We start from the raw sequence: 25919 nt of genomic DNA, 5'->3' as shown, positions 1-25919 counted from the left end.
GGCCATACTCCCTCATACAGTACAAGAAAAACATGCTTTAGGTTTCGAAATTCCCTCAAATAACAAAGTAAAGCAAAAGCATAAATCACAACATTTAACTTTTAAACATTATCTCATGCAAGCACAGTAAACCAGCAGCCACACCTCTATTTATTTACACGTTTAAGTTGATATAATTGCATCTTGTACTGAAAAAGACCGAATGTGTCCACATGCAATTGCTTATATTCCACTCAATCCTTCTCCTTACCTGTTAACGTAATTGTTCCAAGCATTGGTAGAAGTCCAAAAAATCCTTTCTCCCAAAAAACTTTTAAAAATAAATAAAGATGCAAAAAAAAACCAACCTGGAGTTCAAAACTATAAAATCCTACACTATGTAGCCTTTTAGCGTTGATTTCTTTCACTGCGGACTAGGTTAACTCTCTTTCACTTGGCTCCGTCCTTATTATTAACTCAGAGGGCAGAAGCTGTGTGTGTCTCTCTCTCTTTCCTCCAGTGGTTCTCAGTCAGTATGAACAGAAATCAGGGCTCCACACACATTTCAATAGTCCCACACACATGTCATGCTAGGACCACCCCTACCTCCCTCCCACCTCCCTTTCTTCAGCTGTTCTGAATGAACCCCCCCCCCCCACACACACACACACCACCCCCACCTCTTCCTCCTCCTCATCCTTTATCCGCTCACACTCCCTCAGACCTGAGCGTCCAGCCTGAACAAGTTGAGCTCATCGTGTGACCTTTTGAGGAAGCTTTTATCGTCCACTTCTTCAAAAAACTATTGTACATGTACAAACCACCAGCGACCCCCACCCCAGTCCCATCTATTCTCCCCACTGTCACGTAGACGCAAACTTTACACACATTGTTTCCTCGGATGGGCGCTCTACAGGTGTCCTCTCCGGCCTTTGAATACCCATGACTGTCTTTTAAGGAAAGACGTGGGTATTCATGGCTATGTTATTTCTAAAATAGCAACTGTAAAACAGTCTTGAGCGCCCCCATCCCCCCTGAATCCCCTCTACTCCACTTCTTAAGGAGGCCACCAGGCTTTCCGTGCAGTGTGTCGTGGCTCACGTCACCAATCATGTAGAGGAATGTTGATGGAGGAAACCCAGAGGGAAATCCAGGATTTAATATGGATGCTAACTGCACTGTATGGAAATTGAGACATCTTAGTACACTGACCTCAAGTATGTTCTCATTTAAGCACCAAAATCATGAATGGGAACTGCCATCAAGTTCCAGCCTGCCCCCTGTGAATGTTAATGGGGCTCAGTTGCTCCAATACAGACACATTTAATTCGGCTTTTGTCTGTGGGGCAAGAGAGACGACAAGGAATGCTGATAAATCCTCAGGTAAATACCAACATAATCAGATCTGTCACACTTTAACATTGTCCCACAGGAATGTGTGAACTCCACCTTAGCCGGCCCCCCAAATGGGTGATAACAGTAATCAAGCACCGTCTGAAAGCGGCCGCCGAAAATGTTTATGTGCTTGAGGTTTAAAGTGTGAGAAAAAGCATTCACATAGAGGAAGTTAATCGACATAGAGTCTAGCCGAAGCAATCAAGGTAAGTGTCGGCTCCAGAAGTGAGACGATTGAAGAGTCGGCTCCGATTTTTCAGTATATGCTATGAAAAAAACATTTCTTATAGCTTTTAAACCTCCAGAATGTCAGGCTAAAAAAAAACCAAGGCAAACCAAGGAACATGGGCAAGAGAAATATTATTTTCTCCTTATCTAACACCACTTCCTGTGAGTTTTTTATCAGCTTTACTAAACTGAGTCAGTTGTGAAGGAGTTATTGGGCTTGCAGACAATCAAATTGTAAAAAAAAAAGACAAGAAATCAACACTGGAAAACTGTGATCTTAAAAAAGAGACATGCTTGAGCTGTAGAAATCATTGCATAGGCTCAGCAACAGAGTTCATCTTTGCAACAAAGAAAAAAAAACATGTGTAAAGGGACCAGTATGATTTTTATTAGATTGCCAAATACACTGCCATATAGACAACATATTTTAAAGGGAAGGCAGTAAAAGAGCCCAGATGTCTGCCTACTTGCAGCTCAGAACCTTTGCACCAACTATTGCAGCTTTCTGAACCGTCAAATCTATTACCAAGCAAGAATGAGAAAACATTTATTTTGGAAATTTGCCTCCAAAGTTCCCCAACACCTAATAAGAAACAATACAGTCACAAGAAGGCTGGAAAGTACCTGTCATCAAGCTCAATATGAGGAGATGGTTTCCAGAATTTCTCAGTTTTACTTTAGTCATTTGATTCTCTTTTATTTACTTAAATAGAGTTATAAAGCATTACACTATTATCACGTTATGGATTAAACCTTCAGATTTTTGCTGATGAATGCTATATCCATGATCTGGTTATAGTAATATAGAGACTTATTTTAACTCTAACTAAGAATATAACTTTAATCCATCTGTGCAATAACAGGTTTAGAGTGAGAAAATCTTGTCATTACAGATTAATTATTCTGATGCTGATCACCTAAAAAGAATTTCATTCAGACACACCAGTGAGTCTTTCTTTATTTGAATCATCCAAGTTATTCGGTTACTGACTCATTAAAGAGTTATTTCACTATCCGTCCCGTACAAAGTGACCGCTTTGACAGGATACTGTGCTGAGTGAACACTGAGTCAGACCGAAGGGAATTTAGATAGAGTGCCTCCAGTAGGTCAAACCACGTCTTCCTTTTCCCTGCCAGCTTCCTTCATGTGACTCATCCACATCAATCACATTCCTGGACTTCCATACATGCTGAGACGTATTGTATTTAGACTACACTGTATGGGAAACACTGAAGACAATAAAGGAAAGATCCCTATCCCCTTTAAAATGACCATTATTAAAAACAGAGCAGAGAACAATCAACTCTAAATTTGTCCTGCTGCCAAAGATGTCTACAAAATATGCTGGCCTGGCCTGACTTGATACTACTGCAATTCAAATGTACTACATATTTGCACTATTATGTTTGCCTTAATATAAACTTAAGAGCACAAAGTAATTACAATTTTGAATCCAGCTGAGCTGCCGTTGGCCAATAATTACAAACAGCAAGAAATCTGCAAGTTTGGAGCCAGAAATCCTTCAAATACACAGAATTTGATTATTTTGTTTGTTTTTTCATACAAAGAAAACCATAAAGTATTTACATTTGGGAAGCCCGGATCTGATTGTTTTACATTGCTTATTTGAACTTGAAAGGAAAGTATAAAAAGGAGTATAAAAAGATCAATTACATGTTTTAGATCATTCAATAAATGTTTAATATTAGACAAAGGTAACCTGAGTTTTTAATTTCTGATTGAATTTATTAAATCCTACCTGCCTCTGTCTGAAAAAGTAACTGCTTGAGCTTTAGAACATAAACGTATAGCTGGACATTTTCCAGTTGAGAGAAGAATTCGTGGTTGGATCAATTACAGCAAGTCACCCAGGTTGTAAAGCAACAAAGCAGCCACAGACCATCACACTACCACCACCGTGTTTGAGTCTTCGTGTGACGTTCTTTTATCAAATGCTGTGTTAGTTTTACTCTAACATGTAACGTGACTAAAACCTTCCAACTTTTGTCTCGTCAGTCCACAGAATACTTTCCTAAAACTGTTGAGGGATCTTCAAGGTGTTTTTTTGTGGGGTAAATGTGCGACGAGTCTTTGTGCTCTCTTTGGTCAGCAGTGGTTTTCTCCTTGGATCTCTCCCATGAATGCTATTTTCGCCCAGTCTCTTTCTTACTGTTGAATCATGAACTCTGACTTTAACTGAGGCAAGTGAAGGCTGCGGTTCTTTAGATGTTGTTGATGCCTAGGCTGGCCACTCCTGAGAAGGTTCACCGCTGTTACGACTTTTCTCCATTTGTGGTTAATGGCTCTCACTGTGGTTCACTCGAGTCTCAAAGCCTTAGAAATAACTTTGTATCCCTTTCCAGACTGACTTTTTGTTTCCTGAGTTTCTTTAAATCGTTACTTTTTGATATCTTTTACTCTGCTTCACTTTTTTTTTTTAAGAAAATGTGGTCAATCATAGTTAACTTTTGATTTTACAATAGAGTCAGAGGAACAGTTACTTTTTCACAGCACTGTATTTAAATGGTGCAGTGTTTATATGCTGTGTTAGGGTTGAATATTTCATGAAATGCAAATGTTGTATAGCTTTAATGTTGGGTGAAACAACAAGTGTCTTTTCCTTTAATTAAAACTTCTATTTTTTACTACAAACAAAGACCAGTTGTGTTGTTACGTTATGCTGTGCAGTACATGCCTCGCATATCTCGATAAATCGGAAAACGTGCTGGAGTTCAGGAATGTTTGAGGAGGGGTTCTGAGTGGTTGGGCGGGTGGGGGTTTAGGGTGCTGGGTGGAGGGGCTTTTTGGTGACTGTAAATAAGTGAGTGACATCATTAGATAGCACAGAAGAAAGTGCCTCATACTCCTCCAAGGGCTGGATTGGGTGATATTGAAATAATTGGAGGAAAGGGAAACGAGGCCAACAAGTGTGTGAAACTGCCCTCAAGATCTGAGAGATTTTTTCATTCAGTGACTTTCCTGCCTTCCACATTTTTTAATTCTTCTTTCTCCTTTTCAGACTGTAGTTTATTCCCCAAATCCACACCGCAATCCCCTTTAATCCTACCCCACTAGTTTCGCCTCAGTCTCTTCTATCCACTTTAAACCCCATCCCACCCCTTCCCCAGTTTGTGTGTGGGCCAGAGGGATGGATAAGAATGTTGGACAGGAAATAGTCACTTCTTGACATCACAGTTTCCTCTTCCCATTTCCTCGAGTTACAGTCATTCTGTCCTCTGCACATTCTGTCCAGCAATCTTTCCGTTTTCTTACTGAGACCGTACATTACGTGATGTCGTGTGATGAAGCGTACACCGTGACTGTGATGCCTCCCATGTTTTTGTTTAGTTTTGCTGTAAAACAATGGGACAGTCATGTTTACAGCTTTCAGTAATCAGGGAGAAGCTTCTGGCTCCACTAAATTGAATATTGACTTGCACGCAACTGGCTAATATCACATTTGAGACAATTAAGCTCACTTCCTGTACTGCTGGTCTTTCTTAAGTTTTATAAAGACAAAAAGGGGGTTATAAATCTGGGCGAGGAGAGACAGTTCTCACAAAGTAGTATGTTTAGCCAACAGCTGCCATCTGATCTACACTTTCCTCTGCATTCCTGAAATATCTGGCCCAGCAATTTGGCATTCCAGTTGTTGTTATGCATCATCTTGTCTTGCAGTACAGACTGGAATGTATAAACGGAGAAGTGGAGATCTTAAGATCTCCTCCTAGAGGTTGAAACCTGTCAACATTTACAAATGAATGGAGATGAATGGTGTTCCTTTACGTCAGCTGCCAGTTTAACAAGAATGCAGGCTTTCATGTGTGTTTTGCTTCACTTTAATCTGCATTTCAAATGAATGTGTGCATTGAAACTAACTCCAGATAAAAGCTGTGTACCAACCCCCCCACAAAAAAAGCACAATGCTGATTACTAAATGTTGCTCAACCCAAAGGTGGCTCACATGTTCAGGTTCCTTTATGATCTTTCTCGTTGCTCATCCTCCTTTCTTACTCCAGTGTCTGTTTAACATTAGCTTTTGGCAAATATTCATTTACCTGTGACTGATGTATAAAAATGCTGATCCGAACCCTACATTTACTTTCAACTGATCGTTCAAATCAAAGTTTTCTTGAGACGGCTCACAGAGGGAAATAATTCCACAACAATTTGGATTATTTGTGACTTTTGTTGATACAACTGCTGGTAGTCTCAGTTGTACAAGTATCAGGTATCCTGCACCAAGACGGTTATGCTAAATGTCTGCCAAAACACGTGAAAAACCTCGTCTCACTGGCTAATTCCTGGTACCTTTTTAAGAAGCATTTTGTTCTCAATTTTAAGGTACAAATGACTAATGATAATTTATGGATACATACTGCTTAGGAAGAGTCTCGATAATTTCATTAAAGAAGGAGGGGAGGAGGGGTCAAACATATTTTGGGCCCATTTTCAGAAGAAGGTTAGGGAGGGAGAGGGAGATTAGGTTCCCTGATGCCGGAGAAGATGAGAGAGGAGTGCCCATGGAGACGAGCAGGTCCTGTGGGGGTCTGAAAGCTCTGATGGGAGCCTACCATAAATATCTAATTATTACTGAACTGTTAGGTCCGGTGCACTGAGGACTATTACTTAAAAGCTGCTGAGCTGACAACCTAATTTAGTCATTTCATATGCTGTGGTTTGGCTCAAAAGCTCTAGTTTTTGAATATGGTGGATTTTGAAAACAACACGATTACGATTGTTTTCTTGCATGAATTTTAATAAATGATCAGGAATTTTAAGAGTTAAAAGTGTGCAGCGAGGGTTACCTTTGAGGCAAAAAAGATTCTTTCTCAGTTTCTACTCATCTGCAAGGTACATTAAGGCTACTTTAATAAATCATTTTTACATTAATTTAATCACAGATTAAAATATCTTTGTTGAATGTTAAATTAGGCATTCACAGTTTCACCATACTGATAATTAGCAGTCCAAACTGAATCCCCGATCAGCTCCACTAAGTTCTTTAGCCTCTTTTCTGTAACTCTTTAGATTTGTTTTAACGTAGTAACATAAACCCTGCTTCCAGCTATAGCACAAACATGTTTTAATGAAAAACATGAAAATAGCTGTGCACTATCCACTCAGCAGGAAGCAAACAACAGCAGGGAATAGCCAGCACACATATCTGAGCATTTAGATGCTAAAAAGAGTAGATGAAAAATATATATTAGACTAATAAACTGCTTTGGTAGATAGCCCAGACGCTGGTCACTTTCCTGTCAGCTGCATATTACACCATCATTTTTTAAACAGCCAAAAGTAATGATAAATAATAAATTTCCTCTTTGTGTGACTTTTGCAATAAGCTGTAGAAATGTAAACACAGTGAAAATTTAAAATAAAACATATTTGTCATGTTTATCAATGCTTTTTAAGCATTGATAAAGGTACCTTGATGCTGTTATCAAACAAAGCCAGCAGAATTCAAATAGGTGCTGAGTTTTCGAATCAGATATTTGTGCTTATAGAACATTAGAATTGTTGGTGGGAGCCATTGGGGGAAAAATAATGTTACATTTAAGAATTTATATTTCTTCCTCATGAACAGGGAAACACAGACATTATTTATTACCGAAGAACTTTAGACACTCCTTTAATTTGCACACAGGAGTCCGCGGGATCTTCCAGCAATGGTGATGATATTTTCCAGAGAACTGATTAGGCAGTAGGTGGCTAATCTCTAATCTAGAATATAATCAACTCCAGACCAGGTTAGGTTTACAGCATAAGCTACCATGGTGATGTGACCTGGCAAGAAGGGAATGAAAATCAAGAAAATCCTGCTTTATCTTACAGGCTTAAGGATGTTAGAGAGAAACAAAACAAAGCAAAAACAGGAACACAGAAAAATGTCACAGAAATGTCAACTTAAAGTGGCGAGTATTCAGCTGCTCACATCTCAAAGGTCATAAGATGAAGGTTTTAGTCTAGGAATCAATAATAAGGCCTGCTGCTGACATGACTGAAAGCAGGTATAGGAAATCAGAGCTTTGAATTGAATTCTGAACGTACCCACCCAAAATCCAACAAACATCGGTAGATTGGTGCTCAGCGGGGTATTGCTGTCTGTTCCTCTATTGCTGATCATGTGGACTTTTTAAAACTGAGCAAGAGTTAAACAGCTGCAACATTAAACATTTTGTTACCCCTATGAGCTGCAAGCTATGCTTGACTAGGAGGGGAAAAGCCTCCTGCCTGATCAGCAGCTGACAGCTTTCTAATAGAGTTCTCTTATTATCTCCTACCCTGAAGCACCCACTTCATACCTAAAGACTAAATAAAACATGCAGCACAAATGGACATAATTGCAGTCATAACTGCACAACGATGGATCTTGGGGGACCGAGGGGCTTTCAAGCACTCCGGTATAAAACTCAGCCTCTCTAACACTTTCCTGTGGGACATCTTCCTTTATTTGTAGCTGGAGAAATCCTTTTGACATCTCAAGGCAAGTTAATGGATTGCAGCCTCCTCGCACTCACAGTACAAATCAAGAGCGCACGTATTCCTTCCAGTACTGTAAGGGCAGTAGAAAAAGATGCACAAAACATCTGAACCACAACTGTCGACTGTAATGAGTATTGTCAGTTGGAATGTAAAAGTAATATGGGGCAGGAATCCAAGAGGAGAAATCCAGCGGCTGGATTGTGTTAGGAACTCGAAGCTTTACTGGCAGAGATCAGACAGAGCTTAAGTGGAGGGAGAGGTCCCTTCCACAGGCATGATGAACATTTTGGCAACGCAGTCATGTATTCCCCGGAGCCAAGCCCGAGCAAGCCCATCCTGGGATGAAATCATGGCTTCACATTAAACACGATCACACACATGCCTACCAGACTGCAACACAATGTTAAAGTTTACACCTGCAACCAAAAAAGTAATAAAAACGAAGTACAGGAAGACACAAGGGAACTAGCAGGGACCAGCAGCACTTGAAAAACCTTTGCTTACTTTACTTTTCCTTGTGCGACAATCACTAAGCTCTGACGAGGAGCTGTCGGTATTTATTAGCATGTCCACTACTTTTATTGTTTAGTCTATAAGACGTCAGAACAAGCAAATGGCTTAAGCTCAGAGTGATGTCTTTCTAAACAACCTATAAACCCAGAAGTGACTCAGCCTAATGATTATAAACACATTTCAACATAATTTCTGAAGCAGCATTTCTGAAGTGAATGACAGAAAGCTTTAAATCCAGTTACATTTCTTAAAGTATCTAAAACTGATACGCACACACACGTTAATGAATGCGTTCTTTAAATTGACTTCAGTTTGGTGAACCGCACCCACCAGTCCCGTGGGTGGAATGTAACAAACAAACACGGATGATTTGACCAGCGAATGATGTCCGGTCGCACTGCAGATAAACAGGCATGTCCGAACGCATTCACACACTCACACAGTCAGCAGTATCTTCCTTCTGAAGGCTTCCACAAAACTTAATCTGTCCTCTTTTTTTGAGTCTGTGAGCCATCTGGGAGGGTCTCTCAATGCTCTGGCCAGTGAATTACCTCAGCTTTCATGTCATTCTTTAGGCTCCCATTACACCCCTAACTCATCCACACCCCTGAATCACACATGCAGGCTTTTATGCACATCTAAATGGAAAACAGAGCACATAAAAATCTATCCTGTTGCTAATATAATTAAAAAGTGTACACAAAAAGCGATAGGGGAGACAAAAAAATGAAGTGATGTTGATGCATTTGGAGCTAGTTTTGTAGGGTCGAGGCCTTGCACTGGGTTACGTAATCGGTAGCTGCATCATTTATGTTGTTTCCTCTCTTTACCTATTTTTAATCTTCCTGCCTCCAAAAATTCAGAGTGCCTCTTCAGAACTTTACAAACATGCAATATTTATTGAACTCCTCTCTGTCTACCTGGGATAGTGTCATAAAACCCTTAATTTCAAAGCCTCTGGCAGCCTTAACCTCCTAGGACCTGGCGTCCACATATGTGGACATCACATTTTGGGTTGTTTAGACCAAAATACGAAATTTTGCTCTACAAGGGCCTGATATCCACTTACGAGGATGTTATACTGCCACTGTGCTATTGGAATTTTAGACCAATATCCTCATATGTGGCTCTTATTTTTCTCAGAAACAAAATTTTGGTAAAAAAAAAAAAAAAAAAAGAATCGGGTAATTCTTTGTTTTTACATTCATCAGGTCCCAGTCAGCCCAAATATCAAAGAGCAATTAAAAACGAATGCCACGGAGGAGTTTGGGTCTTAGGAGGTTAAGGAAAGATTTTCAAATAGAAATGTAGAGAATTTCCTATCACATTTTGATAAAAATATAATGGCCCTATAAAATCTACACTAGACCACACATTTGCTCTTTCACAAATACTGTGCTAAGTTTTGAGTAAATTGGTACTAGGTTGAATTCAGTTATTTATATGCTATTTATTTATATACTACTTTAGTTAGTGGCTGGTTCATGCGTGTTGACTGCTGACAAAGGTACTGGAAATTGAGTTTGACATATATGCTAAACATATCATTTCTAAACATATATCCAACATATATGTTTTGCTTCTTGATCACCTACATATGGATTTTTATCATATTAGGAGGCATCTTCAACGAGGCCACTACACTACTGGCTTGTGTATTATGTGTTTGGGGAGTTTCATGCCTGGGCTGGCCTCCTAACTATAAACACTCTGTTTTACCTGATAGAGAGAGATTATGGTTGTGGGTTTGCATGTGTGTCGGGTCTTTTGATCTACATCCAGTCTTTTGTTGTTTTTTGCTGTTATCGGAAAGATTCTGTTTCTCTTCCTGTCTCCCATAATGCATTGCTGCCTTTATCAGGCTGCGCAAGAGGAAGAGCGCTGCTGGGATGTGAAATTCTTCCATACCTTTTGCTCCTCTATCTTCTCTCTCTGTGTATTGTGTAACTCTCTTCCTTTCACTCCCCTGTACTCTTCTAATCTGTAGCCTTGAAAGTTCTTCAGAACCTCTGATGTTTTCAGTTTTTTGTCTTTTTTGTTTAGGTCCGGCTTACTGAGAACATCAGGTGGAATGGGGTCAAATAAGACATTGTTTTTTTTTGTCAAAGTCAAACAAAAGACAAATTTGATTTCTTTTTTTTAAGAAATATTATATATATGCATTGGGTTCAAGTGAATCTCCATGTAAATTTTTAACTTTCCAATTTGGAACAATTAGCAGGATGGACCACGGATCTTAAGCCTGGGTGAAGGCAGTGCTTTAAAGCAAATTTGTGTAACGGCCAGCACAAGGTGACTCCTCTGGCTTTAAAAAAGCCCAAATTTAAAGAGGTTAAGGATAAAATTACCAAGTTTTTCACTTGATCTGCGACCTTCAGTATGTACCTTCCTGATGGTCATGGTCTTAATCGCTAGTTTAAAGACTTAATTAATAAAAAAAAATCTTGAAAAAGAAGAAAAATCAGGGTATATTGTTAGAGACACCCCTCATTTATCACAGATGATTTTAAACTGACTACAGCCAAAAGTCTAAGATCGAGGGTTAGAAAATCAGGTCTTCAGAAACAAACGAGTCACTTGTGTTCAAAAAATTTAATTATTTTAACCTAAATTAAATTATTTGGTTTTCTACAAATAAATTAACTAATCAGCAGTTTCTATTTGTGCATACGACCCAAGTACATCCAATAAGGTAAACATCTGAATACCCTCTTTTCTGCTCTATAAATTTCCAAATAGTGATTAAATTAGAGTACAGGGCCACAGAAGCAACTACTTTCCCAACAGAATTACTCGCTCAAGTCTACATGCCACATCAACTCATACAATCTGTACTTCGGCACTGAGAAGAGTATTGGGTTACTCTATGGATGGACAGATTTGCTTCATTAAATACCTTATTAAATAAGTTATTTGACAGAGTAGTATGTGACATATCTCTGTGTTTTAAGTAGTGTAGGGTTACTCCTTCCCCTGGGCCATAACATATTATGAAGTGCACAGGTTGCTTTGTGCTGGGCCCTGGGTCATGGCCTGATAAATATTTAAGGAGGGCGTACGTGCCCTTGCAGCCATCCCAGACTGAGCGGGACACGATAGAGATAGCATTAAAAATAAACAAACGCAGCTTTAGTGATGGACAGGCGCTGCAGGAGATGAACAGAGCAGGTTGATGCACATGTTAAAACTAATTTACACAGTTTATTACTGTTTAATGCTTTTAAAAGATAACTGATTTACAATTTCCTTAGAATATCTTTCAAAATAAACCATTTCTCTTTAGTAGGTCTCATTTGTCAGAAAATAACAAATGAGGCTTACTTCTGTATAAAGAATCTTCTACCAATCAATATTTTTATATTTTCTTTTGGGAAATAAATGTTACTCTTAATTTTATTGAACAAAATAGTTAGATTTCTGCCATTTTTCAAGAGATATATGTATATTCACAAAAGAAGCGAATGCAAGTTCAGTTCGAATCCAGTAAACTGCTAAGCTAAAGATGAAAAAAGAGAGTAAAGGAGTATCTTGGTATGTGGGCATGTAAGAGCGAGTGTGTGCGGCTCCAGTGAGAAAAGCTCATGTAGCTGTCCCTTGTGTGTTGACAAAGGGATTAGGTTAGTATCAACTAGATCATGCAAAGCCATGAAGACATTTGCACACAAGAATTCTTCACGCACACACACTGAAAGCAGACCTCACACAAACAAGCTTACCTTCTGCTGCTGCTTAAGACATAGGACAAAACCCCAGACACAAACACCCACACACATGGTCACCGCTTAACCACATTCACCAAAGAAACAGCTCCCAAAGTCACACACAGAGTAAATAAACACTCCAAGCAATACAGAAACACACACGCATACACACCTTCTGCTAGCGTGTTGTCCTCCGAGTGTCCGTTCAGGCTAGTCATGCTGGAGATTTGTCCATTCTTCTGCAAAGACTGAAAAGAACAGCAAAGAAAAACAAATAAATACATTTCACACATATAGCATAGTGCTGTTAATTCTCTTTAAAGGGAAAGTTTAACATATGTGGATACACATATATTTCCCGACTTTAAGATATCTGTTTTCCGTTTGCTAAGCATAAAGCTAGCATCGGATATAGCAGCTTAGCTTAGCACAAGCTAACATAAAAACTGGAAGAAGGGGAAGCATTTACTCAACAAGTAACACAATCAAACTTAACTTAAAGAAACTTTACAGATTCTTTAATGTTGCTTATGTTTTGTCTGTGGTCACTGTGAAGCTAGGGCAGCAAGAGACTCGTTTAGCTTTCTGTAGCTTAGCATAGAGACTGGGAATAATTGGGCATGAGGAGAAGCTCAAAGACACACCACCAAAACCTCAAAAGCTTTCTAATTATCAAGCGTTATAGTGTTTGTTTAATCTGTAAATGGGAAGAAATGTAAAACAACAACTGGCTTAGCAATAGAAATTGCTTGCTGGAAGTATTCCTTGGCAGCAGGCTGTCTGACCACCCACAACATTTGTTAAACTCCCTATAAAACCACAGACTGTAACAGTTTGTTTATAGATTAAGCAAACAATATTCAAAATGTTATTCCAAGAGCTTTCCAGGTGTTGGTATGAGAGTGTTGGAGCTGTAATTTGACCCAGCAAACTGTTTTCATTTGTTTCCTGTCTTTGTGCAAGAAAAAACCTCAAGCCAATTTAGAAATATTAAATACCAAGCTAGTTTTGCTGGTGAATTGAACAAACCAGAGTTTGTTGATGCTACTGAGCCAAATTTTTTAAGTTAACAAAAAAAAGCAAAAACTATGATTACATGCTCCTTTTTTTTATTCTTAGTGATTCATTAAAAATCGGATAGTAATGATGTAAAATTTGGGTTTGAGTCAACTAACCTAATGGCCTCTTTGCTCAATAGCCTCTCATTAAATTAAATTAACATCAAATTCACCACACTGAAGTAATTATTTTACAAAGCAAACAGTGACCAAATCTTGAAAATAGCTACAGTAATTTTTTAGTACTCAGAAAAAGAGAAAATACACCAAAATCACAGCAAGCTATTCTATTCTATTCTATTCTAGCAATAATTTACTGGGTTGTTTTTTTTTTAAAGTGGCTTTTCTTACTTGTTTTTTGTAACATGGACGAGTGTGTTAACAGAGTTAACAACACACAGCCGGGTTCACAGGACTCTTATCTGAGGATCTGAGCATTGACAGTTTTTCTGGCTGCCACCAACTCTGACTGACAGGTGGACAATTGCAGGCAGGCCCAAGCTTTTGTCCTTCACAGCCTGGGGAAAAGGAACCAGAGCCTCCCCACTGAGGTGCTAATATAACTAATGGACAAGTCGGGCTCTATTCCCGATTTCTCTAGGAAAGCCCTGAAAAATGACACCACGAAGGAAACAATCTGCTTGGGACAGGTCAGAGGGATGAACTAAAAGAAAATGGGACCAGATTAGGAGAGTGCAGGGAGACTCAATCATCACCTGGAGGGATGACCGACATGGTGGTGTAACCACTTGGTGTACAAGGACAAATGGAAAGGATGAGGACAACAAGACAGGAAAAACAGATTAACAGATTAATTCTTTTAGATTTAATTAATTCTTTTAGATTTGAAATAATGAAGCTGAAGTTTGATCAGAGAAATTTCCTGCAATGTTAAAGATCAGCCAATAGATCCTTGGCTGACATGGTTTATATTTATGGTTTTATTTGATCTGTGATCTTTTAAAGTACTAATCTTATTTTTTCTTTTCTGTTAGCAAGAACACCAACTTATGACATATGGCTTCATTATACAGAAGATCTAGATGTACAAAAGTCTCATAATTGCCTCTGAACTCTGTCAATACTGCAACCATGAACATTTCAGTACACTGAACTTTGTTGAATTGGTCAAATATCTTACTTGTTTGTATTGGCTTATAATGAGCTGTGAAATCAGTCATCTGAAAACATGTTTACTTGAAAAGCACAATGCAGTCTAAGTTTTAATCATCGCCCAGCTCGTACAGCAAAGTTCAGTACCTCATCGTGAAGTCATGAAAAATTTGATTCTTCTTTCACTCGTACTAAAACGTTCATCCATCCAGGAATGTGATACTCGAGTGAAAATTTGCCAACCGCTTGTTTGACTTCTCAATTTTCTATACTAGAAGAAAGAAAATTTCTAATCCTTATCTGATTCAAAGGCTGGTCTGATCTATTGAAAAGAGAAATAAATGACTCAAAGCCAACAAATGTGAGTTGTTTTTGGAACTGTGAGGCCTGTTTCACAATATGTGCATCATGCAAGCTGCAATTTGCTGCAAGACATCATTTTTTCCTTTAATTTTGACATCTTTCACCGATTAAAACCCTAACTACAACCAGTGCATGAGCTTTCAAACACAGCTCTCAAAAGTTCCTGGAGTTTCTGAGCAACAATGTCTGTAGGATCCCACCGTCTAGATCTGTGTCTAAGGTTCGCTCGCAAAACAGGGTAAAAAGAGCATTTATACCCCATTCATGTAAAATGAAATCTTCACTCAGTCAAATGCTTGCATGCAGGGGAGGGTGGGGCTGTCATTTTTGTCCTTTTCAAGCCATCAGGACCTGTGATCGCATTTAGCACGTGAGCCATCAACTCTCCTCCAACCCTGCGACATTCCCAGGATTCCTTGTCCCCTTCACCAAAATTCCACAGGTCCACTAACACCTGACTCCACCTTCTCCAAATGTTCACATCCCTTACCCGAACATGGTGGGCAAGGGAAAGTATCCCTAAGAATTTATGCATATTTGGAAAGAATTTGCATCTCATAATTTTGAAATGCAATGAGGGTGGTGGTTGTGGGTGCAGCGTTTCTGGTCATCACACAGGATTAACCTTGCAATTAATGTCTGGATGTCTTTTTATTATCACGTTTCTCTTTTGTTTTTATTTCTAATCACAAACGGTTCAGTTCAGTTTTTACCAAAAACTGCTAATGCTGTCTATCCTTAACTAAAAATAAGAAAGTAAAGTTGATTCATAAAGTGTTTTTCACAGACATATATCCACAAACTTATTATCAAAGTAATAAAAAGTGAGAACAGTCAAGACCCCACAGTTTAGAAGAATAGTGTTAGAGGAGAACTCAGGCTAACAAATAAATTCCTGCCAGATAAATATGTGGAAAAGCTGTTTAATGCCGAGCCAGAGATACCAGCCCTTAAGCCTATTAAGTGACATAGTATGGTCAAAGGCCAACCTGATACCATTAAAAGATCGTCACAGACCTTTAAAAGGGAAGTCTCAGTGGAATTGATGAGGATAAAAAATTGTAATTTACACAATAAGCATCTGAACTGAATTTTTCCAATAATTTGCTAATAAATAGGCTTATTATTACCACCAGAGCTGGCTTCAAGATGAGGTTTATACTGTAGTTCAGCAAAATATTTAAGAAAATTCAATTAAAAAAGTTTGCATTTGATATAATATCTAAAATATTCAAATATTGAAATTTTTCTCTGGTTGGGTATATATACACATGAATGGATGGGCATGTAAAATTTGGGAACATGTAGATTTAATGTCATACTTTATAGAGAAAACAAATGCAAATTCCTATAGAAACCGCAGCGACACTTAACAATCAATTTTAAACTTGGGTTGTCTTTAGATTGGAATTTCATCTACTTTACAAATCTCTGACCTGAACCACATGAGCAAACAGATGATATCTTAGGTTTATTTTGCATCAAATTAGTCTCAATTTTGCTGTTTATGCCTTTTTTAAATCTTACCCAACAATGATGCTAAGCAAGGATAGGGTTTCTTTTTGTCAAGGTTTTTAATGTCATATGAAAGGCAATACTATCTATGTGCATCAGCATGTGACCAGGTAAGGATAGACATTCAGTAATGTCATATTATGTCATATATACATTCTTGAAGATTGAAAATTTTCTTGGTATTAAAGGAATTTTTCTTGCATTTTATTATTGCATTGAACTGAAAGTGAACCGGCCCAAACACTGAAAAGTGGTGTGACGCCTGAGTAACTCTGAATTTCTTTTCGAGTGTTTGGACGCAATCAGTCACCGTTTCACTGCCAGTTGTGCATTTTTTGATGTCTGTCTGGTCAGCATGGTGTGCCACAAAGATCTAAAGACAGACTTCCTGCTCGGGAAAAAAAGTGCACAAGGAATGGCCACATAACGAAATGTCTGCTTATGAAAACAACAGCATGGAAAAAGTAATCTCCTCTTGTTTTTTTCCATGCTGTTGTTTTCTCTTGTCTTGTCTCCTGTGTAATATGATCAGATTTAATTTAGCCCAATGAAAAACATTTGAGAAGTCACATTTCTGTCTATGAATAGATTTGATTATTTTTGCTGTCTAGAATGAGACCGCATAAACTGACAAAACAGCAAGATAAGACACAGCACACATGAATGCATATGTTTACTTGTAGTATTCATGCGGTAGGGTAGCACAGAGTCAGAGAGAGCGAGTAGTAGTAAACACCTCCTTCCTCTCTTACAGCCCCTTTCACCACTTCTAACATGTTCCTGTCTCATGTTCATTTATCCCAAGCAGCCTAGCACTCACAGAGTGATTTCATCTTCCCCTTCCTTTTCTTCAGCCTCTTCCACTTGAGGGATTACACATGCATTAAGCACTTTTTTGTAGCACTTACCAAACCTGCTGAGTCACCATTTACACTTGCAAAAAAAAGCTGCAGTTTATTTGAATTGACCTGCACTGGCAGATGGGCATGATGTCTAACATATCAGAAACCAAAGTAGAGATCTGGTGACTGTGGAGGTCATTTGAGTACAGTGAACTCACTCTCATGCTGAAGAAAGCAGTTTGAGATCATTTAAGCTTTGTGACTGAAGTCAGGCAACCGTTTTCTATTCTTTTCTTGCCCAAATTTGGTGAGCCCATGCAAACAGAGGACAAAGGAGGGGGGAACAACTAAGCTGTAGTGCCTCTTCACCTCACTGTACAATACCTTTTGTGCAATACTTTTTGTAAATAGTCCACAGTGCAATAGACTCAATACTTGAAATGTGCAATTCACTTGTATTTTTATTTTTTATTCCTATTTATTCTATTTATCCCCTTTGTATATTTTATGTGTGTGTGTGTGTGTGTGTGTGTGTGTGTGTGTGTGTGTGTGTGTGTGTGTGTGTGTGTGTGTGTGTGTGTGTGTGTGTGTGTGTAACTTCGGTCGTTGCTGTGCTTTTTTTGGAAATCGAATTTCCCAGAGGAACCCACCCGAGGGATTAATAAAGTTCTATCTTATCTTATCTTATCTCTTAACTACAGCCTCGGTTTCCTGTTCTTAGCTGACAGAAGTGGTGTGGTCTTCTGCTGCTGTAGCACATCTGCGTCAAGGTTTGATATGTTGTGTCTTTAGAGCTGGCTTTCTGCATACCTTCACGGTAATTTTGAGTTACTTTTGCCATCAACAAGTCACTTCTACCCAGAAAGCTCCTGCTCATGGGATATTTTCTCGTTTTCAGACCATTCTCTATAAATCCATGAGGTTTAGTGCACCTTCATTAAAGGAATTATTTAAATTGTAATTAGTCTGTGAAAGCAAAAGGATTCAGAATAGATTTTCTTTGTGCTTTCACTTTTATCTTCATTTTATCTATTTTTTTCCTATACCTCTTATCTGGCTCTTTCATTTACTTCTTGGCTGCGCCTTTGCTCATCGGCTCCAGCATAGAGACAACCTGCTGTCTTCTAAATCACTTCACAAAGGGCAACAGAGGAGATTTATATCCTTTATACAGAAAGCAGGAGAATGGAGCTAATGGGGAAAAAAAGAGGGTGCCACCAATGGCATGTTACTTCTTAAAACCAAGCATGTAGTCTAAGATATTAAGTTCTGTAAATAAAGTTTGATGACCCTCCTTTTTCCTTTAAATCTCTAGATAAAATAGTCTAGGGATGTCTTTAGGATGTTATCTAAAAGTCTACAGTTAAATGACCCTTGAATTGTTGGTGAAATTGATTTAGGAGCTCACATGTAGAAAAACAGCAGAATCTTTTGGGTTTATAGTCTGGATTTGTTACAGTCTAATCGAAAACACCTGTTCTTTTGAAGCTCTATCGCAGACCTTCCCAAAGTGTGGGGCCCGCCCCCTAGGGGGGGCGCAGAGCCATTGCAGGGGGGGCGCGGTATGAAAGGGGAAAAAAAACCAACGCTTGAACACTGCTAGCACGGGGCGCCCACACAAACGCAAAGCAGGAGATGAAGCATAGCTGAATATGTTTCCAAACCAACTTCATTCTAAGCCAAAGACTAGAAAATATGGTGAAGCATGTCTGCCCTTTGGTTTCACCTGCACAAGTGCCAAGGTAGGCCTCCCCTGCAGAACTGGTTTTCCCTTTGTTGGGAGCACACGCTGGGCTCTTCAAATCAGGGACAAACAGTAGCCCACATTCTTGATTTTTAGTTCACAAACACTTGTTGTAATGACTAACTACTCCTGACATTTTGGAGATGTTAGCTCTTTATACAGTAAAGTTACAGTGGGATACAAATAATATCAGGCTGATCCTGCCACGATTTGTTCCCCCGGTTCAAATCACAGACTCCTACAGCTGTTTATGTTTTTAAACCCATTTTGCACAGAGAGGCATTTTTTGAAAAATGTATTGATAGCTATGTTGAATATTATTACACAGGAAAAAAAACAACTACATGTAAAATAATTACACGGTGACGCCTCTGCCTTTCTAAATGGAGCAGTGGCGTGTCCAGCGGGGTGGCCTGGGGTGATGATGATCAGGCCACCCCCTCTACCAGACTGGCCACCCCAGGTGCCACCCCGAAGCTAAAACAATAAAATTCAATCAAATATCAAATGTACGATTATGTTTTCACAGTGAAGCTCAGATATCCAAGTGTAAGTGAATACAGCATCAGCTTCTGCACTATGAGCATAAGGTTAGCAAAGGTAGGACTCGGAGAGCCAAGCACGAAAGACAGCACCGCAGAAAACAATTTTTCGGCGAAAGAAAATGAGGAGAGAATAAATGTCCCTGTAATTAATATTAAGTTTGTTGAGTTTAGTAAACTTCGGTGAAATTAGAATACCAAGGAAAAAATAACACTTAAAGAATTATTGCAACCATCGAATATTTCAGACAGTATGCTACTGGGGGGAGCTAGCATAAGAGTTATGAGTTATAAGATATAATCCAAGTCGTAACATTGCTGTATGGAGCTGCAGATTTGGTTGCAGGTTAACCTAGCTGGACTGGCCATCGGGCATACCGGGCATTTGCCCGTGGGCTGATGACTTTTTTTTTTTTTGTAACGGCATGAACAATGAGAGTGGTGGATTGGCCAGATGCTGGCCGATGTGTAAAAATAACTCAGTTGTTTGGTGGTGGCTATGGCGGAGCTTCCACAGAGGCCAGCAGGTGGATGAGGGAAGGGGAGGCAGGAGGAGAGCCCCGAGGCAGCCACCAGTCCGAGTGTCAGGTGAACTGAACTTCAGGTAAGAAGTTATGACCTGCAGTCTATCTGGGTCAGATATAAACCAAGTTTAGGGGTAGTTTATTTTCGTTGTGCTGACTTTTTACAGTCAGTTACAGTAATTCGTACTAGCTAGCATGACAGAGTTTCTATACAGCTGGGTGGGTGCTATGATGTTACTGATAGTGAACTTTATTTTATTCATAAGTTTAGTTAGTAGAGTTGCCAATGGCTCCTTAAAAATGGAATGGTCCCTCATTCAGAGACAATATTACGCGTTTCGTATTGAGCTGAGAAGAGACACAGTTTGTCCCGTACTTTCGCTATAATGAAAAAAAGACACAAAGCTGGAGTTATTCTGTGTCTTTGCTGCACAGCTGCCTCTGCTTCTCTCATTCTCTCCCCCTCCCTCTCCTGTTCCTACTTCAATCATGAAACTGATCAATGATCAGCTGATCGGCTTTTCTGATCGGCTGGGTTCCTCTTTCTGGCGCAGAAAGAGGAACCCAGCGGATGTCGCGGTAAACAACAGCAGCACATTTAAGCTTGATCAGCTGTTGTTAGAATTTATTTAACATTAATTTCTAGTATCAGCTGATGTTTATGCCAGTTAATACTGGCAGTGTCCCCATGCCAGCTGACTGTATTTCATCATCAGCCAGTGTTGTTCTTTATCAATATTACCAAAGTTTACCATAAGGCAGCATAGAAAGTATTTACTTGCTTTCAGGTTTCATTCAAATGTTAGTCTTTTCATTTGTTTCCCCACATTTTTCCTGTTTCAAAATCAAACACCAGTTTGTGAGAAGATTATCTTACCACCGTAGTGGTTAAAACCTCATTCTAATAAGAGTTAAAAGCGCATTCGGTTATTAGGTTTATAGGGTTATTGAATTATGGTTAATGGTTGGTAGATTTTTTTTAACATTATCTGCCAATTACATCTGCCACCCTTCTCCAAATCTGTGCCCCTACCTGGCCCCCCCAACAAAAATTTTCTAGACACGCCACTGAAATGGAGGGACAGTAACTGCGTGTGCGTATGTAAGTGTGTAAAAACTGAAGATAGTCATAGTATTTTGTCTCTATCTGCCATTCTGCAATTCATCTCATGTAAACAATACACACAGCGTGACGTGAAAAAAGGCACATACCTTTGACGTTGTGTGACGAACTCTGTATTCCTCGTCCACACGTAAACACAAAAAAGGAGTTTTAAAAAACTGCGTTTTCGGTGATTCCAAACGCCATTTACATGTGGATGAAACAGCTGCGTTTTCAAAATCATCCATGTAGGTGTGGACGTAGCGTAAAAGAGTTAGTAGTTTATTTTATTACTACCTGTAATTTATTGCAGATTACTTGTATTTGCTTAATTATTTACTAAATGTTTGAGGTGTGACATAAACCGCAATGTAGCAAAATATGGGTGTGTGTGGTTGGAGGATGTGTTTGTGCGTGCGTGTGTGCGGGGGAGGGGCGCGGACATTTTTCTTGTAAAACAAAGGGGGGCCCAGCAAAAAAAGTTTGGGAACCACTGCTCTATTGCAATTTATGCAACAAGTTAATATCAAGTCGGCTTAAAACCCAGCTCATACAGCCGAGCAATGGATGAAAATAGCTTTTATTGGACTGAATACATTTTGAAATCCTTGCAGAAATAAACAGATACAGTAGGCTAATATTTTCAGTCTCGCCAGGAAAGTACCTATAAATGTCAATCATAACACACAGTAAGGATAAAGCAGAAATGGCAGTAAATTTACTCCATCCAGCCTTTATGGTCATTTTGTTGCCATTATAATGGGAATTATGCAGTAAAGAGGAAATATTAAATAGCCCAAATATTAAGAAGTCTTCTAACTGTCTGTGTAAATGGCTGTGCTGAAGTTTAGTAACACTAGCTGGGATGTCAGGATTATTCTCAGAAGGACACATGCACACAAAAGCAAACTGGGCGAATGAGATAACAGGCTTAAAGGCTCCCAGTGGACTCGTATTTTGCCCGGGATAGTTAACGCGACAACCTCTGACCTCCGAGGTGTGGAAAGGGTCTCTGAGCAAACGAAAGGGGGATGACACGGGCAGAAGGGGTGACTGGGAAACACGGAGACAGGAAAGATAAAGACAGGGGTTTAAAAATTTCCAGTACTTTTTGTGACATTTCTATCAGTTCCCACCAGGAGGTTCCTGGGGTACCATGACACCATCATGTCTGCCGTCGCTTACGTCCTCCTTCTCTCTTCATGTTTCTTCACCCCTGCCAGCCCCCAAACTATTATCCCTGACCCCCACATTCAGTACATACCAAAGATCAAAGCCTGACAAGACCCCCCGACGAACACTCTCGCTGATTCCAGATCCCATTAACTCTGCTCAGGTGCTCAAACTCAACACCTGCACCTCTGTGTGGTTTGAGGTGAACTAGCAAAGCACTAAGTAAGTCGAATGTTTCTGGGGATTACAAGGTGGAAAGGTTTTTCTGCCCTCTTTCACTCCAGTTATCTCATCCACTTCTGCTCTATAAACAGAGCAGGTTTGCCACTTGGAGTATATTTAATGCAGCTTTCGGGAACCCATCCGTTACCATGAATCTGTCAACTTTTTCCCCCAGCAAACACACAGGCACAAGCTGTATAAGGAAATAATTCCCTGCTCCTCATGTTTGTAAGAGGCCAAGTGTGTTTTTATGTGCGATGGTGTAGCTGCCAAATGTTTTTACTCTTTTATCTTTAATGGAGGAGGGTCACATTCAGTCTTGTGTTTGGCTGAAAGTCTAAATTAAGTTTGGTAAAGACCTGCAAATTGCAAAAAATATAATTTAGACGTTCAGAATTAAGTTAGTCAAACTCAGTAATATGCTTTTAAAACTTGCTTTGGATTTCATCACCTTGAAAGACCTCACAGTGTGAGAACAAATGAGTGCATTCAGGTCAAACTTGAGTGAAAATGTGAATGTTAGACTTAATTTAAATTCTGCAAGCTAATGCTTTTAGTTTTGTTGGTTTAGTGTAGTGGTGTCCAAACCCAGGTCTCGAGGGCCGGTGTCCTGCAGGTTTTAAATGTGTCCTTGATCCATCACAGCTGATTCAAATGGCTAAATTACCTCCTCACATGCCTGGTAATGAACTAATCATTTAATTCAGGTGTGTTGACCCAGGGTGAGATCTAAAACAGCAGGACACCGTTCCTCGAGGCCTGGAGTTGGTCCAGCCTGGTTTAGTGTATGGAAGTTTTGCAGACACGTGACTGCTAACCATGTGACATTAACCTGTCAGCCACTTTGGATGTGATAATCACGGTGACAATGTAGGATCAAGTGGATTAAAGCTCCAGGTTTAAAGATCAACCTGTTACAATCTGGCAATCACAGGTCACGGGGGGAAAATGAGTATTCCTCAACTGGTTGCTGGTGGTTGATGGGAGTTGCTGAGAAAATGATTGGGGTGGGAGTCACACATTTGTTCATAAGTCATTTGGGTCATAATGGAGAAATGGGAGTAACCGACTGGTTTCTGGCACAAACCTTGTGATTGATTTGGTTGCTACTTTATTGCTGCGGACGCCTGCAGTTTGCACGTTAGTGGCAGACTTGTCTACAAACACTGGTCATCTGCTCCCCGAGGTGTAGTGAAACTGTGAAAAGTGCATCACAACCTGGAAATGCGACAATTTGCCTTCAAAGTAAAAGCTGTTTCTTTTGAAACATGCGAGCTGCAGCTCAGAGGGACAACTCTCACTCTGAATACAAACCTTCACCATAGTTTGCCCCACATTTTATCAAGTCTTTGTACTACTGGGCTAGCAGTTAGTGAGGTTTGACATGTACAAAGAAAATCACTCTAACTGTGTTAGAAAAAAATCGGATCCTGACATTTCATGGAAATTTATACAAAATTTCAGCACAATGAGCAGAAATTGTATGACAGAAAACGAGTGTTTGGGAGCTCCGGCAGCCAGGCTGGTACTTTCTTCACTTTTGGGGTCTTGGTCTGTTTGTATTGTTCTTTAGTCATCTGTGGCCAGCCTTAAGTCTGGTGGTCAGAGGACCCTGTTGCAGGATTCAAAAGCATGTGAGGGAAATAACTGAACTGCTTTTAATTTGACAAAAAAGTCAAAGTCCAAGACAGATAAACTAAACTGGGAACTAGGAATGAAGCATGAGGAACCATACAAGAGATTTAAAAAAAAAAAAAAGAGCGGTATTCCAAATCACAAGAAACACGGGGTGCATAAATGGATGACTTGACAAGAGGAATAAACTATAAATACACAGGGGGATGAGACACAGGAGAAAGTAATAAGTGTTGCATAGACAATAAAGAAGGTAGAAGACGGGGGAAGTAAAACTAGAACAATTCACACAGGAAACAACCTTCAAAGTAAAACAGGAAGTGACAAAGAGACAAATTAAGACTCCGGCATTAAAAATAAGACGAAACCCAGCAACTATAACAAATACATTAAAAATCAGTGATAACCATACAGAAAATCAGCCCTTTTGAAGTGCTGATTTCTTACCCAGCAGTGGCTCGCCTCCTGCTCTAAGCAGCAAGATTTAAAATAAATTAAACACTATCTAATGCTTATTTTTATTTGTCTGATGACATTAATCCACAATCAGCTTATTAGAGTAATAATAGTACAGATAAAGCTGCAGTCCTCCATCATGCTCTGTACTTTGTAAATAAAGTTATGTGTGGCCAAAATTTTTTGCATTTTAGTGTCGAGGGAGAAATATGTCACTTACAGCTTGCAGGCCCCACTTTACCAAAAACACAGCAAGGCTGTGGTGTCCCTGACCTCACTGTGGTAAAAAAAAAAAAAAAAATCCACTGTTTGTTTACGTAACAGAGAAAATAAAGAATTTCCACAACTCAACTGTCGTTGTTACAACCGACGATTGTCTGAAATGTATCAACAGCTGGCTCCACTTATCCTCGAGTGAGTCCTCTGTGTTGCAAACACTGCAGAGTGGGTGAGTAAGAGGACAAGCATCTTGTAATCAGGGTAAAACGTGGAGATGAAGACACCTACTGTAGCAGAAATTATACCACAAAGGCAATTTTCGAGGCTTTGACAGGTGCTTATACCGCCTGTCCCTCTGTGGCTACAGAACTCAATACTCTGAGGATTTGGGTGTGGCTGGACCATGAGGACATAATAAAGGCTTCACAGAAGATGCTCCCTTCTTCATGCTATCGTGCTCATTCATTTTAATCTGCAATTTATTTGAAACACTCCTTTATCTGTTGTGCAAACATGCAATATTTTCAAAGAAGGGTGTGGTCCTGGAGTCAGAGATGTGAATGACCTGCAATTTGTAAAATATTTAAACTATCTCTGTTGGTTTCTAGGAGCTAAAACGAATGACAACCAGACCAGCAGTGACATAAGCAGCTCATTCAGTTCATGATGCGGCACAATTCAGAGGCTGTGTTTAGTACAGAAAGACGGTTCTAAGTTTTTGTTGTGATTAGCTGGCTGTATTGCACAAACTAAGCCTCCCGGAGGCTCTCAAACAGACACAAATCCAGGACAAATGAATCTCATTTCACTAAAATCTGACTAATACCCAAGGAGGAGGAGTAATTCTTCTCGTAAAAATGAAAAATGGTAAATGGCCTGTATTTGTACAGCGCTTTACGTAGTCCCTAAGGACCCCAAAGCGCTTTACACAACATTCAGTCATCCATACACACATTCACACACTGGTGATGGCAAGCTACATTGTAGCCACAGCTGCCCTGGGGCGCACTGACAGAGGCGAGGCTGCCAGACACTGGCGCCACCGGGTCCTCTGACCACCACCAGTAGGCAACGGGTGAAGTGTCTTGCCCAAGGACACAACGAC

General features: G+C 39.6%; 1 protein-coding gene across 2 annotated transcripts in view; it reads right to left on the bottom strand.

Annotated features, from left to right (window-relative positions):
- akap12b (A kinase (PRKA) anchor protein 12b) overlaps nucleotides 1–25919 on the bottom strand; it is a 53516-nt gene that overhangs the window by 9732 nt on the left and 17865 nt on the right. The window contains exon 2 of one of the 2 annotated variants that reach the window (XM_026194215.2): nucleotides 12479–12554. In XM_026194215.2, the coding sequence (XP_026050000.1) occupies nucleotides 12479–12554 (76 nt within the window). Of the gene's footprint in view, nucleotides 1–250; nucleotides 519–12478; nucleotides 12555–25919 lie in introns of those variants that run through there. The other variant, XM_026194216.2, reaches the window with a different exon arrangement.

This window comes from Astatotilapia calliptera, chromosome 15, assembly GCF_964374335.1.
Source record: "Astatotilapia calliptera chromosome 15, fAstCal68.1, whole genome shotgun sequence".
In the NCBI taxonomy this organism is placed as follows: domain Eukaryota; kingdom Metazoa; phylum Chordata; class Actinopteri; order Cichliformes; family Cichlidae; genus Astatotilapia; species Astatotilapia calliptera.
Note: the sequence above shows the minus strand (reverse complement) of the source record. Positions and strands in the feature narration are given on the sequence as shown.